The 17,643-nt window shown below is 44.3% G+C and overlaps 1 protein-coding gene across 2 annotated transcripts in view; it reads left to right on the forward strand.

The window, feature by feature from the left end:
* The window catches only part of SKA3 (spindle and kinetochore associated complex subunit 3), a 627,619-nt gene extending 610,465 nt beyond the window's left edge, over positions 1-17,154 (forward strand). Inside the window, exon 11 of one of the 2 annotated variants that reach the window (XM_086935202.1) lies at positions 15,828-17,154. In XM_086935202.1, the coding sequence (XP_086791328.1) occupies positions 15,828-16,006 (179 nt within the window). In that variant the 3' untranslated portion in view covers positions 16,007-17,154. The remainder of the gene's footprint in view (positions 1-15,827) is intronic. The other variant, XM_086935203.1, reaches the window with a different exon arrangement.
* The last annotated feature ends 489 nt before the right edge of the window (positions 17,155-17,643 follow it).

Here is a 17,643-nt window from a genome sequence, read left to right on the forward strand (position 1 = left end):
ATGGTCTTATTACCAAGACAAGCCGGGGCGGAGAGCTTCCTAACTATTTTAAACAGAGCTTTCGTGCTGTTAGGGGCTTGTAGAATAGAATTGGCGTATTACTCGGCTTTACACTCCAGGTTCAGCTTCTTATATTTCCCCTGTAGCACTTTTAATTCCTTTTTTTCCCCCTCTAAGTAGTTCAGACGCCACTTTCTTTCAGCTTTCTTACATACCCGTCTCAGCATTCTCAGCTCATCCGTGTACCCGGGAGCGGATGGTTTCTTCCTACTTTTTATCCTTTTAATCAGGATCATCCTATCCAGAGCTCCCGTGACAAATTCCCAGTAGGCCTTATAGTTCCCTTCTACCGTAGCCTGGGGATCAAACATCTCACCATTGGGGAGGGTCAAATGAACGTCCATTCTATCCAGTTTTGCCCACTCCCTGCCTGTTCGAACTGCCGCAGAGTGGCTGATGGGGCCAACTATTCCTCCTACCAAGATTTTAAAGCGGATTAGGTGGTGATCTGTCCAGCTTTGTGGAGTGATATCTATTACTTCGGTCTCCTGCGGGTTGGCAAATAGGAGGTCAAGCATGTGACCATCCTGATAAGTCACTGAGTTTACCAGTTGTACCAGATTTAAATTCTTACAAGCATCCAGTAAGTCTCTCAAATGGGGCCCCAACACACCATTGTCCCACAGGTTGAAGTCTCCCAGAATCACCATTCTGGAGTGGCTTAGGGCAAGCCTCACCACTACGTCTAGGAAGGCCGTATAGGATGTGGCACTCCCTGGTGGTCTATAGCAGACAAGGCCTGTGAGCAGGTTACCCCCTCGTCCCTGAAACGTGAGGCCCATCATTTCCATTCCCACAACCTCCTCTACCTGCAGGGTGGCGCAATTCAGTTCCTCCTTAAAGATAACACCAACCCCCCCCTTCTCTGCCCTTCCCTCTTGGGATGTGGCGGATATTGTACCCTGAGGGACAGGCCAGCCCTAATTCTACCCCATTATCAGCGCTAGTCCATGTTTCGGTTAGGAACAGGGCGTCTAGCCCCAGATCTTCTATCAGTGAGGCCACTTCCCTGTAGTGCTTTACAAGCGAGTGTATATTTAGTAGCCCACATGTCAGTTCAGTATTCCTGATATCCCTTTGCTGATTCTGCGGGGTTTGCGTAAGACCTCCCCTCTTACCTATTTCCAGGAGTTCTTTTCTTGAATATAGTATTCTCCCTGTCTCTACAGTATGATGGGCAGCAAGACTGGCCCTAGGCCCGTCTGAGGCGCGGACGAGCGCAGACGGGCTCTCCTCCTGTTATAAAAGATTTGCGAGTCTTTATCGGCACATACGCAATTGGCATGCTACATTCTGACCAGGGTCCTGCGTTTAGCTCTCTGGCTTACAAGGAGGCCATGGCCAGCATGGGCATTGCATTGCGGTGTTCTAGTCCATTCCATCCCGAGGGAAATGCGGTAGTGGAGAGAAAAAACCGTGACATAAAGCAGTCTATAACAGCGAGGGTATTAGGTTTGGGTGACGGGTGGGTCAAACATCTAATAAGTGTCCAACGTAGTCTTAATAATCTGCCAAGAAATTCTCTAGGAGGCATCACTCCGTACGAACTTTTGTTTGGTACAAGAATGATCATTCATGATCTCGATTGTCAGACTCCAGTGGTGAAACAAAAAACCTTTGATATCAAAGATCGTTTGGCTGTTTTACAGGACTTAAATGAAACAAGAAGAAGTGTAAGTAACACAAAGCTAAAGCCAACGACCACTGAAGAAAAACCACCTGTCCCAGCAAGACCTGTCTGGATTTCAAAGATTGGGGATCTGGTCAGAGAAAAGATCGCGGTGAAGAATGAATTTGGGCCTTCTTACAGAAAAGCAGTACCTGTCTTAGCTATCAGCGGAACAAGATCAGTAGTACTACCGCCCCTTGCTGGTAAAAAGGAGAACCGAGTTGTATCAATCGACCTGGTAAAACCACAACCATGTGGCTAATAATAAGTAGTAGGCCCAGTGGACTCCCAAGAAGTAGCAGAAGATCAAACCTTGCTACAATCCAAAAGGTTCAAACTGAGAGACTAATCACATTTGATAAACCTGCAGTGAATAAAAAAGGACTATGCAACAAAGCCATGGAACTTGTGCCTCTTAAAACACAAATTGCAACAGTTTGTCAAGAAACACCTGTCTACAATGATGTAGCCACGGACTATTCTAATATGAAAAAGGAAGAAGCAACTGCAAAGATTAATAACAATCCTGATGCCATCCAAACAATTGACAGAACTGCATCTGGCTACTTTATCAATTTCGATGACTTTTCCGATGATCCAAGTGAACATGGAGACAAGCCAGCAAACAAAACTTTAAAAGACAACATTACAGAGCTCTTTCATCAACTTGGAGAAACATACTTGATTTCACCCGTGATTGAACTGTGGATTGTGTTAGGTGTACTTTTCCTCCTGCTCTGGCTCATCTTAGTTTTAAGCTTGGGAAGAATGATTGATGGAAAATACAGTACAATGGACACAGCAAGTCAGAACATCAACTTGGTTCTAAAACCTCACAGATCCTCTCACGTTGAAATAAGAGAACTATCATCAGTGAACATCACAGCCATTCCTTTACCTGGTGGTGTAGCATGGGACAATACTGATTACGAAATCTATGGCCCGGTTGAACTCTTGAAATATCCACATCAGTTCAAGATTTCTTTAAGTGACTTTGTATTACCTAGTACTTTCTCTGATGATTGGGACTTTGAAAATATTAATAATACGATGTCAGATTTAGAAATGTCAGCAAAATGTACAGAACATGATTATTTACAGGGTTCATCGAATTATGAAGAAATGTATTGCTTCAATCATTTTGGGCATCATTATTTGCATAAATCTGCTAATCCTAGAAATGTGTTCAGTTATAATCAATGGGAACATTGTCCAACTCCGCCAAAGGTAGTTCGAAAACATTTTATGAGAAATTCCCATACTTCTCAGGTTTTAATGTCAATGATCCAGAAACGTTTTATTTTAAAATTATGAATAAGACAGGAATGAAAAACATGTTGACAAATACTAAACTGATTTATTCTGAAAAATGTTATGAAAAAATGTCTACATTTGGTTTTGTATTTTGGAAAAACAACATTGAGAAAAAAACTGTCTGGGGTACAAAAGAATGGTAGGTACAAGGTTTAGAATCATTATTCAGAGCCTGCATGATCCCAGAACAAATAATGTTCCTGAATGACACCATTCAACAAACAACCTGTCTTGGTCTAGCCAAGATAAAACATTTAAACAACCTGTCTATACCAAAGCCTATGCCTGATAGAAACAACACTACAGATGAGGGGTTAGACGTGTCTCATATTTTAAAACAAAACAGAACAAATCCTAATTGGAACAAATGGTTGATCTGGCCCACCGACACTAATAACTGTCAAGATAGATTCCTGAACAAAATACAGGGGTTCAAACAGAATAGGCCAGGCCCAAGCTATTCCCAGAGACAACTTCCAGGGATAATTACAACCTATAGTGTAGGAAAACTATGCCTCGAATGGCTACAGAAATCCACACCACCCGAAATTAAGCAACACTTAACTTTACTTAAAGAAGGTGCTCACTTGCGAGATTTCTTACAGGAACCACGCAAACAGCGTCAAAAACATTTCATATACGCCGGTATATACGCAGCTTACAATGAAGCTTGGAAAATAACACAAATTGAAACTGCAGAAAAAATACGAGAAATTGATCGTATTAATTTGGAAAAATCACTTTCTGTAGTGGACAATGGGTTAACGACTGTCTTCCAGAATGTATTCACTGGACAGCATTGTATCTTCTGCTATTGATATAATCGAACAGGATATGCTAATGTTACAACATGGCCAGTCCCAATTACGTTCTATTGTACAGTTAGGCTGGACGTTACAAAATTTGCGTTCAGGCAACGTGCCATGGCGTCTAATCAACACAACGTCATTATTTTCTATCTATAACCTTACAGATAGACAAATCTCTTTGGCAAAGAGAGGGGCAGACTATACGGTGCTGAGCATTGAAAAACTATTAAAATTGCCATTGACAATGTCAGAACGACCGGTGATTGAATGGATAATACATGACACCATTACAATCCCGATAACAACTTTTCAGTTTCAATACTGCCAAGAGTATATACCAGCAGGCCTGTATGAAAGGTTGGGTAAAGGATACATCAAGACAACCTGGAATTTGCCTTATACACATAGATGTTGGAGTGGGGGCAAGAAAGAAGTATTTCTTAGTGGTAACCACTGTAAAAAAATCACTAAGTGGTACACTTCTGTGTCAAGGAATTAACTTGCATGGAGTCTGCGAAGGTTCATCAAATAACCTTTCATGTCACCTGCACGGCACCCCTGCTACACAGATAGCCTTTTTTCAGACAGCTTTCCAACAGCAGCTACGTTCTAATAAGTGACCACAGTTGTTATGGCATGGTGCCAGGAAAAGCCTATCTCGTAAGCGTTACTTCCATGGTCACTTGTTGTATGCAAGTATTGTATCCAAACAGCAAACCAGACATGGAGGCGGCAATATGGCCTTCTTTGAATATCTCTTCTATTTGAATTGATACTTTAAGCAGAATGAAGTCTATTCTTTTACAAACAACTGTGCCTTTAACCTCGTCTAGAGAAACGTATGATCTGCAAGTTGCAAGGACAGCAGCAGAGATACATGCATTATTATCAACAAATTGCCCCGTACATTTCGTAGAAATGTTAAGTCAAATCCTAAACATGTCTGATACCAGCGGCATCGCACATGTATTTAAGACAATTTTTTCGGGACTGCTAGCACCCTTCAAAGCAGTTCTTGCCATCTTCCCGAATTTTATGACTTCTGTGTTAAACGGCCTGCCTCTCATCTTGGGACTCGTGGCAGGAATCTTATTTTTGTTCCTTCTGCTCCGATATGACAAGTCAAGTCACAGACAAAACTCAGGCTACAATGGAAGACACGATCCTAGCAGTACAATACCGAGAGCGGATCACTAAAGTCCTCGGCTTGGATCGGCTAAGAGATCTGAATACAACCTGGTTTCTTTCATTCAGACCAATCTGGCAAGATTGCATCCTACCTGTTCTACGATGCTTGCTTTGCGGAGAAGAATGCATGTTAGACTTCTGTCTCACACTTCCATCAGCAGTGTCTATGGATGTCGATACTTTGCTTGGTTTAGTAACTGCTCATGCAACGTGTTGTCCCCAGCGTCTACCCATTCTGATGACGGCATTCGTTGAGACCTCACCATTACGATTAGGTGGCGGTGAGGTACAAGATGAAAGCGGCACACAGGTACAACCTTCCGTGACCATTGCTGATCTAAACACCGATGATGGCAATGCATCGCACATATGCACTATTTCCACTTTTTAGGATTTGGCCCAACTTTCACCTACTGTTGTGGACAAATTTTTGCAAGCCTATCTGAGGTAATGTTCTCTCCTAACAACGGGAATAATATTTGAAATAGCGAGCACACAGTGTTCCCTGAACTATGAATTCGGCCTTCAGTTTTGATAAACAGAACTTCTAAAAAGCATTGGGACTATTTTCTTCCTGAAAGCGAAATTATTTTTCTCCAGTTCCCAAAATATTTACCTTTTTTTTGGCACATGATACTCTGCTTAAAGTAGAACTATTCTTAGAGAACAAGATTTCTATTTTTAAAATACCTAGAGACAATATTTTGATTTAGCCTCTAGCACATGTACAGTCTTGTATAAATATGTGATGAAATGGTCTCGACCTTCTCTTCTGTATTAAGAGCCATTTCATAAATGTAATTTTCGTGATTCCTTCAGTCAACATTCTAAATGAACAAAATATGCATTATCTGAATGATACCTCTGCTTGAAAACGTACAGTATTATACTCATTTTTCGTGTATACACCATTTCAAATGCAAACTATGTATTTTGGGGTGGGCTGAAAAACACATGCATCGTTATATGTTTACTATTGCTTAGTATTTAGTAATGATGGACATTATACATGGAGTGGGTGTTGTGAATGTATCTAGGACCCTAATTAGATATTCCCGATTTATGCCCTTGTGTGGTTATAATAAATCATATCCTTATAAAGGCATAAGAATCATATCCATATTAAGTCATAGCCAATGCAGTCCAAATACGGCAAGGCTACTCCCATAGACTCCTAGAAAGTACAACACGTTCTTAAACAAACCAAGCCTCCAGCAGCCCGGGAATTTCCCCTGCTTCTGTTTTGATTTGTCCTAGAACTCCTGAGAGTCCTGAAAGAACTGCCAGTTCTTAGTGACGTCTTATGTAGAACTAGTTACTTACCTGTACACTATGGTTCTTCAGTATTATCTTTCATAGACTCACATGCTTGTATCTTCCCCGTCGTCATGGTGTGAGTCTCCCGGTTAATGATAACCATAGCAGTAGAAGAAAAAACTGCCTGGAATCCATAGAGTAGTGAAACCACTAGGCAACCTCTCCTCCTCATTATGTGGCCCAAACTACAGCCAATCAGCTGCCAGCACCAGCCTACACCATTCCCAGCAGAGCCACCATACCTCAGATTTCCAACAGCCTAAGAGTGAGCTATGCAGGAAACCAGAGATAAAAAAAGGTGGTCTACCTAATAGAAACGGGGAGGTGGGCGGGCACATGTGAATCTATGAAAGATAATACTGGAGAACCATGGTGTACAGGTAAGTAACTAGTTCTTTCTCCAGTATTCAATCTTTCATAGATTCACATGCTTGTATCAGAGTAGATAGCAGTCCTTGTAGTTAGAGCGTTTCTAGGCTAGACCCCTTTCTTTTCTCGGGGCTGTGTACCATAAATTCCTTTTAGAAAAAAGAACTCATTAAGAATCAAAAGGTACGAACAACCAAACTTTGCCATTACAGTTATTAGCGTAAAGAGAATCCACATTATATAGAAAAAACAGCAGAATAAAAGAGATGTCGCAGAACTGCCTGTCCCACTGCCGCATCTGCTTTCCATTCCGTGTCCAGACAGTAATGTTTGGTGAATGTATGAACATTCGACCAGGTTGCTGCTCTTCATATGTCTGGAAGGGGTAATCCTGCTAGCAATGCAGAAGACGTCCCCATCTTCCGTGTATCATGGGCACGAACTTTCATGTCGAGAGGCCTTCCTGCTTTCTCCTGACAGAAGACAATGGCGGATGCAATCCATGTGGAGATGGAGGAACGTGAAAGGGCCAGACCTTTTCTGGGCCCGAGTAAGCGACAAACAGTTGGTTTGATTTGTTTTGCGGAAGTTTTTAGTCTTCTCAATGTAGAACTTTAGGCATCTGCCAATGTCAAAAGTATGTAGAGCTTTTTCAGCCGCTGTAGAAGGATTTTTAAAATATGTAGGCAGGATCACCGGTTCATTTAGATGAAAAGAAGAGGGTATTTTAGGCACAAATTTTGGATTTGTCCTTAGCATCACCTTATCTGGCCTGAATTGTATGAAGGGATCCTGTATTGAAAAAGCTTGGATTTCGCTGACTCTCCTGGCTGATGTGAGTGCCAGCAGTAATGCTACTTTCCATGACAGGAATTGCAGTTCAGATTTGTGGATCGGCTCGAACGGAGCTTTCATAAGTTGAGACAAGACTGTGTTGAGCTGCCATAAAGGTTGAGGACGCTTAACTGGAGGAAACTTTCAGAATAGCCCTTTTAAGAACTCCTTGATTAATCTGTTAGACCACAGAGATTGGCATCCTGGAGATCTTCTGTATCTGAATATTGCTGCTAGATAGACTTTAATAGATGAGTGCGCAAGCCCTGATCTGGCTAAATGCAACAAATAAGGAAGAATTTGCTCAGGAGAAGACGTTGAGGGATGCACTGTATGAGCAAGGCACCAATTACAGAATCGTTTCCATTTTGCAGTGTATGTCTTGTTGGTAGACAGCGTTGCGGAACTTTGCAATATTTCACGACATTCCGGAGGGATATCTAATGACTGGAATTCGTGCTCAAAAGGTTCCAAGCCGACAATTTTAGAGAGGTCAATTGCAGATGAAGTACTTGGCCTCTGTTCGTGGAAATCAAATCCCTGGTTATTGGGAGCTGTATCCTTGGCTCCACCGACAGTTGTAGAAGCTCTGTATATCAAAACTGCTTCGGCCAGGCTGGGGCTATTAGTATTATTTGGCAAGGATCTGATCTCATTTTCCTCAGTAATCTGGGAATTAGGGAAAAAGGAGGGAAGGCATAAACAAACATACCTGTCCATCGGAGGTGAAGAGCATTCCCTCTCGAACCCTGCTGAGGGAACCTGCTGGCATAATGTCTGCACTTTTTGTTGCTTTGAGTTGCAAACAGGTCCAGACTTGGCTTGCCCCACACGTTGAAAATCCAATTCAGTTGGACTTGACATAGTTCCCACTCGTGGCAAATGTCGGATGACCTGCTTAACAGATCCGCTTTTGTGTTGTCTACCCCTGGAACATGTTCCACTTGCAGCGTTATGTTTTGACGCAGTAGCCAGTTCCAGATCCTTTGTGCTTGAATCGATAGGGGTTTTGATCTCGTGCCGCCCTGCTTGCGCAGGTAAAACATTGTTGTAGTGCTGTCTGTTCGCACTAAGACCGATGAACCTTGGATTCTGGGAAGAAAAGCCTGAAGGCCCAAGAAGACAGCTTTCAATTCCAAGAGATTGATGTGAAGTTTTGTCTCTTGAGGAGACCAAAGGCCTTAAATCTCTAGGTCTTGCAGATGTGCTCCCCAACCTCGTAATGAAGCGTCTGATGTCATGACGTAGCTTGGTGATTGAGGTTCGAATAACAGGCCCTTTGTTAGGTTGCTCCTGATACCCCACCATGACATTGCTCATTTGATCTGACAGGTTATGACCAGCTTGTCGTCGAAGGATCCCAGGGCTTGGACCCATTGTTTGTCCAGGGCTTCTTGCAGCGGTCTCATCTGCAAACGGCAGTTGGGAATCAATGGGATACAGGAGGACATCATTCCCAGTAATGACTTGAATATTCTGATGGAAGTGAACTTTTTTGATGCCAGAGATGTAGTCAGATTCAAGATTTTTGTTACTCGTTCTTCTGATGGGTACGCTTTTACTTCCTGTGTTTTTAAGATTGCTCCTAGGAATTGTAGAGAACGAGTCGGAAGAAAAAATTATTTTTCTCTGTTTATCCGAAGGCCTAATCTTTGGAAGAGATCCATGCACATCCGTAGAGATCTCTGTGTTGCTTGGAACGATGGTCCTTTTATTAACCAGTCGGCCAAGTAGGGGAAAACCTGGAGACCTTGCTGCCTTAAATGCGCCGCTATTGAAGCCATGCATTTTGTGAATACTTTGGGGGCAGACTTCAGGCCGAAAGGCAAAACTTTGAACTGGTAATGGCGACCCACCACCATGAATCACAGATACTTCTTGTGTTTTTTGTGTATCGGAATGTGGAAGTATGCATCCAACAGGTCTAGAGAGACCATGTAGTCTCCCTTGCGGAGCAGCAGAAGAATTTCCTGTAAGGACAGCATACGGAAAGAAATTTTCTTTATGTATTTTTTCAGATCTCTGAGGTCCAGTACCTGCCTTCATTTTGATGATTGCCTTTCCCTTATAAGGAAGAAGTGCGAATAAAAACCTGTTCCCCGCTGGTCTGATTGGACTTCCTCTATCGCTCCTTTCAGTATGAGTGATAAGATCTCTGCTTTGAGAGCTGTCAGATGCTGGTGAACTCTGCGGAGAGGTGGACGGTTTGGAGGCCTTTGTGAGAATTCCAGGGTGTGACCCTGTGTAATGATGTCTAATACCCATCTGTCCGATGTTATGGACTGCCAATGCGGGAGAAACTGAGAGAGGTAGTGGAGCTGGTTGATCTGAAGCGGTATTGGAGGCGCCTGAGGAACATCACTGTCTGCGACCAGAGTCTTGCTTCCCTCTGGCGGCGGACTTTCTTCTTCCTTGTTGTTGGAAAGAAGTCGTACCCTCACGGAGCGACACTGCTACCCTGTTCCTCACGATCACCGACTGCAGTCGTACCCGACTGTGCTTTCTATCCATTTTATCCTGTTACACCCAGCACGCGGACTACCTTATACAATACGATTACTCTACCCTACCAGTGGTTTATTCCATCACGCCACTCTCAGCCCTGATGATTCACAGGCTTCGTCCTGCTTGATGAAACACGTGTCGGCTGGCGTCTGTATACTCCCTAAAGAGAATTACATAAAGCTTTCATCAAATCAACAGCTTCATTTTCGTTTGTCCAACAGTACATGTATACCAAATTGTTTACCTGACGTGTGCACAGTTATTGTTTGTATGTTCTATAATGTTCAGGCACCCCATGCTTGAATATTAGTTAGAGGTTATAGGGTTCTTCTCTATACTGTCTGCATCGTCTTATCCTATTATCATCCCTCATCATACTTTACCCGCACTGTTTGAGCGCCTTTCACCTGTACATACCAAACCCACAGCAGATCACACATTGTTGGAAAGAAGTGTTTGAGGACCGATATTGCTGGTTGGAGGAGTACTGACGGTATCCCTGTTGATTGGAAGGTTGGTACCGATTAGATTGGTAAGAGGAACGTTGCTGTTGAAAGTGTTCTCTGGATCCTCGGCCGCGAAAGGACTGATATCGGCTTTGCTGTAATGATCCCAAGGATCTAGCAGTGTCAGTATCTACTTTTATCCCTTGCAACGCCTCGTCGATATGCTTACCAAAGAGACTTTCCCCATCAAATGGCATGTCCAAGATTTTAGACTGGACCTCCGGTCGAAAGGATGTAGCTTTGAGCCATCCTTGCCTCCGTAGGGGTACCGCTCCAGCCATCTGGCGGAAAGCTATAGACGCTATATCCATTGCCACGTCTATGGACTCCGACGCTGCCCTGCCTCCATCCTGTAGGATGGTAGTCTCCTCCTCTTTGTCATCCGGAAGGTGCGACAGGATTGGTGCGATGTCAGACCACATCTGTCTATTAAACCGGCTCAGAAGTGCCATTGCGTTGGTTGCTTTGATTGAAGCTGCTGCCATGACTGCAAAGCGTTTACCTATGCCGTCCATCTTCTTACCCTCCTTATCGGGGGTGCCACGCATGTTGTTATTGGGTTCTTGGAGCGCTTCTGCGCTGCTTGAGTCACAACCGAGTCCGGCCGAGGATGACCAATAAGACATGCTGGAGCCGTCTCTGTAGCGCGATACTTTTTATCCAGCTTGGGTATAGATGCTGGGACTGAGGCTGGATTCTTCATCAGTTTGAGTCCTTCCTCCCAGATATGTTGAATAACCGGAATGGCTCTTACAGACTTCCTGGAGGAATCCTTGAAGTCGTAAAGGAAACGTTTGCTTTCCTTGACTGGCATAGTAAGCTGGAATCTCTTAGCTGCTTTTTCCATCAAATTGTGAAAACTGGCTATGTCCTCTGGTGGAGAGCTTGATTGAGGCAATGGTGACACCGGGGACGTTGGAACAATATATTGGTCCCATTCATCCCCAACCACCTCATCTTGAGGGAGTTCTCCTTCCTCCTCTTGATCGTCCTGATCGGAATCATTTAAGTCATCACGAATTGTAATAACCTTTTGGACCTCCGTCCGAGGAGGAGGAGGAGGTGGCTGAATCAGGGGTGTTTCTTTTGCAGATTGAGAGACTTTCCCAGTGGCCGTGGAAGGGGCTGGAGCATTATCTTCCGGAAAGCGACGGTAATAGCTGTCAATCATGCTTCTTAGGTCTGATATTAAAGAGACGGGCACTGACATAGCCTCTTCCCGCACAGGTGTATCCACTTCCTCTTCGTCCTCATAGTGATAAGCCTGGTGAAATGACTCATATCTCATCTGGCCTTTGACCGGCCGATCTGTAAAAGTGAAATGCTCCTGGACCTCTTGAAGGTCTTCCTCATCGGAATCCTGATGTTTAATATGGAGCTGCGAAGGACTGTAAGCAACACCATAGGGTCCTTCCTCCTCAGATTCCTGGCAATCCAGAATGGTAGAGGGCAGTAGAGGTGAAATCTTCGGTGTGGAAAACTCTCCTTTTTTTGCTAGTCAACGATCCCGTCGACGGAGCAATCCTTTTTATGGAAATATAGGTTGAAGTTATCTTTGTTGGAGATGGCATCGTCGACGGAGTCGTCGACGGGGCTGTCGACGGAACAATCATCTGCATTGTCAACGGGATGCTCGTCGACCAAGATCTTGCCGACGAAGGTCTGGCACTCAGCGTCGACGAGATGGTCGTCGTCGACGGCCTTGTCGGTGATCTGACTGGAATTTCAGTAGATTTCGTCGGCGGAAGCGACGACGGAGCCTTCTTTTCTGAGGAAGGCTTGAGAGGAGTTGGAGGGAGAGAAGTAGAAGGTTCACCTTCCTTAGTTTTTCGTGCTTTTTGTTTCCTCACATCTCCCTTTTCCTCAGAGGACCCTCTTTTTTGTTTCTTAGAGGTGTGTTCCTAGGCTTCTCCCTCAGACTCCGAGTCTGGAGATTTCCTTTTATGAAGCCATAATAAGAGGCGCGCTTCTCTATCTTTCAGTGTTTTGGCAGAGAAGGTCCGGCAATACTTGCAGTCCTTAGGAATATGCTTAGGGTATAGACAGTACAAGCACTCCTTGTGTGGATCCTCAGAAAATAATCTGGCCTTGCCACAGGACCTGCAAGCTCTGAAAAGGCTCTTCTTGGAGCTTTCAGACATTCTGAATGTAATAATGCTTGACAAGAAAGAACAGTACCTGACTTCCAACTGTGAAGGTCAAAAGTTCAGTGAAGAGAGAAAAAACTGAGCAGAGCTCAGGGAGACTCCTTCTCACACGAAGGCAGTTGGAAATCTGAGGTATGGTGGCTCTGCTGGGAATGGTGTAGGCTGGTTCTGGCAGCTAATTGGCTGTAGTTTGGACCACATAATGAGGAGAGGTTGCCTAGTGGTTTCACTATCAGTTTTTTCTTCTACCGCTATGGTTATCATTTACCGGGAGACTCCCACCATGACACGACGGGGAAGATACAAGCATGTGAATCTATGAAAGATTGAATACTGGAGAACCAACCTTACGTCAAACTCTGCACCTTCCAGGTATAAATATACCAGCATCTGCCTTAAGCAACACACAGTGGTTTGGAGTAGATCGGCTATCTACTTGCCCGACGCCCTGCTGATGCGAGTGCCGAAGGAAGGCGACCCTCCCTGCTGACGCACTGAGAAAGACGCTGTGTTTTCTCCTGCCGAGAAATCCAGCTCCAGTGTTTTCCGGTCACCCTTGCGGGTTTCTGGGAGATCGAGACAAAAGGGGGTGGTGATGGACGGAGCATCTAAATCAATCAAACACTCACACCCAGTCAAAATATCTTGGTTTAATCCATCACCGTTCTTTAGCCCACTCCGCCACCCCAGTTCAGACATGGCTATATGCAAATCAGTCTGACCCTGTGCTTCATGGGAACAGTCCAGCCCGAACTGCCAAGCCATGTCTTCCCTGGACCGGAAACAAGCTTCCGAGGACCGGTTTCTGGCATTCCAGCCGTCTGCAGCCCGGCTTGCTTGAATCCAGTGGCAAAGTGAGCAAGGGACTCACGTCTGAGCATACCCTGCCACACTTATGGCGGCCAAAAGCGGTACAAAAGGGGGTGGTGATGGACTGAGCATCTGAATCAATCAAACACTCACACCCAGTCAAAAGATCTGGGTTTAATCCATCACCGTTCTTTAGCCCACTCCGCCACCCCAGTTCAGACATGGCTATATGCAAATCAGTCTGATGCTCCGTCCATCACCACCCCCTTTTGTACTGCTTTTGGCCGCCATAAGTGTGGCAGGGTATGCTCAGACGTGAGTCCCTTGCTCACTTTGCCACTGGATTCAAGCAAGCCGGGGTGAAGACGGCTGGAATGCCAGAAACCGTTCCTCTGAAGCTTGTTTCCGGTCCAGGGAAGACATGGCTTGGCAGTTCGGGCTGGACTGTTCCCATGAGGCACAGGGTCAGACTGATTTGCATATAGCCATGTCTGAACTGGGGTGGCAGAGTGGGCTAAAGAACGGTGATGGATTAAACCCAGATCTTTTGACTGGGTGTGAGTGTTTGATTGATTCAGATGCTCCGTCCATCACCACCCCCTTTTGTACCGCTTTTAGCTGCCATAAGTGTGGCAGGGTATTCTCAGACGTGAGTCCCTTGCTCACTTTGCCACTGGATTCAAGCAAGACGGGCTGAAGACGGCTGGAATGCCAGAAACTGGTCCTCGGAAGCTTGTTTCCGGTCCAGGGAAGACATGGCTTGGCAGTTCGGGCTGGACTGTTCCCATGAGCCACAGGGTCAGACTGATTTGCATATAGCCATTCTAGAACTGGGGTGGCAGAGTGGGCTAAAGAACGGTGATGGATTAAACCCAGATCTTTTGACTGGGTGTGAGGGTTTGATTGATTCAGATGCTCCGTCCATCACCACCCCCTTTTGTACCGCTTTTGGCCGCCATAAGTGTGGCAGGGTATGCTCAGGTGCGAGTCCCTTGCTCACTTTGCCACTGGATTCAAGCAAGCCGGGCTGAAGGCGGCTGGAATGCCAGAAACCGGTCCTCGGAAGCTTGTTTCCAGTCCAGGGCAAACATGGCTTTGCAGTTCGGGCTGGACTGTTCCCATGAGGCACAGGGTCAGACTGATTTGCATATAGCCATGTCTGAACTGGGGTGGCAGAGTGGGCTAAAGAACGGTGATGGATTAAACCCAGATCTTTTGACTGGGTGTGAGTGTTTGATTCAGATGCTCCGTCCATCACCACCCCCTTTTGTACCGCTTCTGGGAGATAGAGTCCTGAGAGAGAGATACAAGACCTCCTTCTTTCTATACCCAAGGTACGGAGCTGATTAGACCCATAGAGAATTCTTGATTCAGATTCTTGGCAAAAAACTGTAACTCATCTACTCCTTCCCACGTACTAGGCTTAGGTTAGGTACACTGGGGTAGGCGTATCTTAGAAACACCAGTTGAGTAAGTTTAGTCATTATTTTATCATTGTATGTATTTTATCCATTTTAAGTATCATATGGCTTAGAAACCATATAAATGCTTTTACAGTATTATTTCATAATACTCCTTTTACTGTACGCACTTTACTTTATGACAAATATTGCAACTGTGGCAATTCATTTCTCTTGCATGAGAAAGAAGACTGCTCAATAAATAACCCTTTTATTGAAAACGCCCGTCTCTCTATTTCTCTGCATTTCTGGTGAAACGAAGCATGCACGATTGACTGAGTAAAATAGCTATCTATTGTTTCCGCGACTCTAGAGATATATTCCTTATTGCAGGGGGAAAAAAGTTGTCATGTGATATGGTTGTCAGAAGCTAATCCCTTCTTGTCTATTGAGGAAAGCTAAACGCCTTCTTGTTTACTCGAGAAAGTTTCTAGTGACCTCTGAGCTAGCTGGCACACACAATTTAGTCAAACATATTCAATAGAGACATAGTCGACCTCAGTCCTACGTCTAAACTATCGTTTATGTTATTCCAATGCGCAGAGCCTATTGGGAATATAGGAACTACACTACACCGTTAGCTGGGCTGTTACCATGACCATAAACATTGACTCTGATTACTTGCCGTTCGCGTGCCACCCTGACCACTAGGCACTAGTTGTGTCGAACCCTAAATTATAAATCCTGCTTCTAGATTTATTGTATTTCTCATCTGAGCCTAGAAATTAATTTTGCTTTCCTTGTTGAATAAACTGATTTTTCATGTACAGTCTAGTCTTCACACAAATTAACTCATTCTCACACAGGATAATGCCTATATTTCACTCTTTCCTCTTCAGAGGGTGTGCTGGACACCTCAAAAGCTGTATTTGCAGAAGCTGAGCTGAAGTCCCTGCTTGAAGTGGGACCCCAGATAAGAATCCTTCTGATGTGCTTAGTGGATTTGAACAGACTGGAAGAGCTAGAAGAAACTGAAAGTAACGATGGCCGATTCTACAGAGCGTTGATTCAGAAGTGATGCGATATAAGTACTCTCTGTGCTGAACCTTTACTATATGCCTGTTATGCACTGCTAAGATATTGAGTGATTTTAATGGCTATATTGAAAAAGAATATTTGAGCGCTTACCTGACTCTGGGTAGTGTAACCGTTCGTCTTTCTCTGTTTTGACGTAAGCAGTGATCTCTGACGTGTTTATGAATTCCACGGATTGCGAGGACGGCTGATGACGTAAAGCCCTATACTAACTTAATGTTACAAATGGAGAGCTACAAAATGTATATATTAGCGCTGTTTCAACAAGTCCTCGTGGATCCATCGCTCTTCCGTCTCCAACGAGTGGTAATCACACCGTATCTGCTGTATAAATCTGTTTTAAACAGAAGCCGTGTTCCTGCTTCAGGGCACAGCTCTTTACTTACCCTGCTCGCCTCACTTCGGTTGTGAATGAACAGAAAACTTTGCCTTTCATTGTCTGATGTATTTTCCTCAAAATGTTCCGTTCTTTAAGTGTTTTCTAACAGATACTGGTATTACTCGGGCCGAGCCCTTGGCAGCAAGCAGTACACCCAGAGCAAAGGAGCGAAGTGACGTGGAACTGTGGGCATGATTTTTCGATCTTGCGGTGTGAAAAGGAACCGGAGGGGTTACACACCTGTCCTGAAGTTCAGGCTGATTATGAGCGCTTAAAAGAGCATACTTCGAATTGTTTACCAGGGCCTGGCGTGAAGCAGGCCTGATTCCGCCCAATGCCGTCGTTTTTGCACATTCTCAGTCTTTTGATTATATTTGACTACCCCCAGCTTCACAGCCCACAAAGTAAACTAGCCTGTTATCACCGAGCCACCGGATGGGCCTCGGGGTCCTTGCACCACCAGAACTACTCATTCAGTCCATGGACTGAGGTGAAGTTTGGGATATATGGGCTAAGGAGCCTACTATCAATTAATTTCATCTATACGTCATGCACAGTCGTCGGAGTATACAACAGGTCATATTTGATGTTCTGTCGGATGTCTGTGTCGAACAGTTCCCCACACCGTGGGTACAAGGTTCATGTACAAGTCGTGATGCTTATATTACGCTGTTATGTCTGTTTTGGTTCATTTTCCATTTTTTTTCTTTGCTATGTTTGTACCTGATTGAAAATTTCAATAAAGAAATAGAAAAAAAAAATCATTTAAAGTGTCATAGGCAGTATGGTGCCTTGCTAAGCATGCATTCCCTTCCCAGTTATCCTTTTTCTGCTGACCAGTTTGGTTTGGAACATGATTGGTTTCTGCTTAACAACATTTCTTACTCAATGCGTTTTAAAAAAAAATCTTTTGTCTACTGCTTCTACCTTCTATGCTCTTCTGTAGATATATGGATTATCTCAATGACTTTTACACCAGCTGATTGAGTCTGCTTCCTAACCAGCTGTGTAAAAGTTCCTGGGGTCAATCCTACCCACTTTTTCTGTTTGCCTTATTACAAACAGGCCCAAATGCCATGTACCAGGGCATTATCAAGATGGCAAATGTCTTTGGCCACAATGAACTTAGACTCTGAGGCTTGGGGGTGCATGTGTTTGAAGTTTACTATGGTATTCCTAGGTTCCTCCCACATTTAATACTAAAATCCAGTTTGAAGACTGCTATTCCCACAACAAACCTA

The sequence above is a fragment of the Lissotriton vulgaris genome, chromosome 8 (genome assembly GCF_964263255.1).
Source record: "Lissotriton vulgaris chromosome 8, aLisVul1.2, whole genome shotgun sequence".
Classification (NCBI taxonomy): Eukaryota; Metazoa; Chordata; class Amphibia; order Caudata; family Salamandridae; genus Lissotriton; species Lissotriton vulgaris.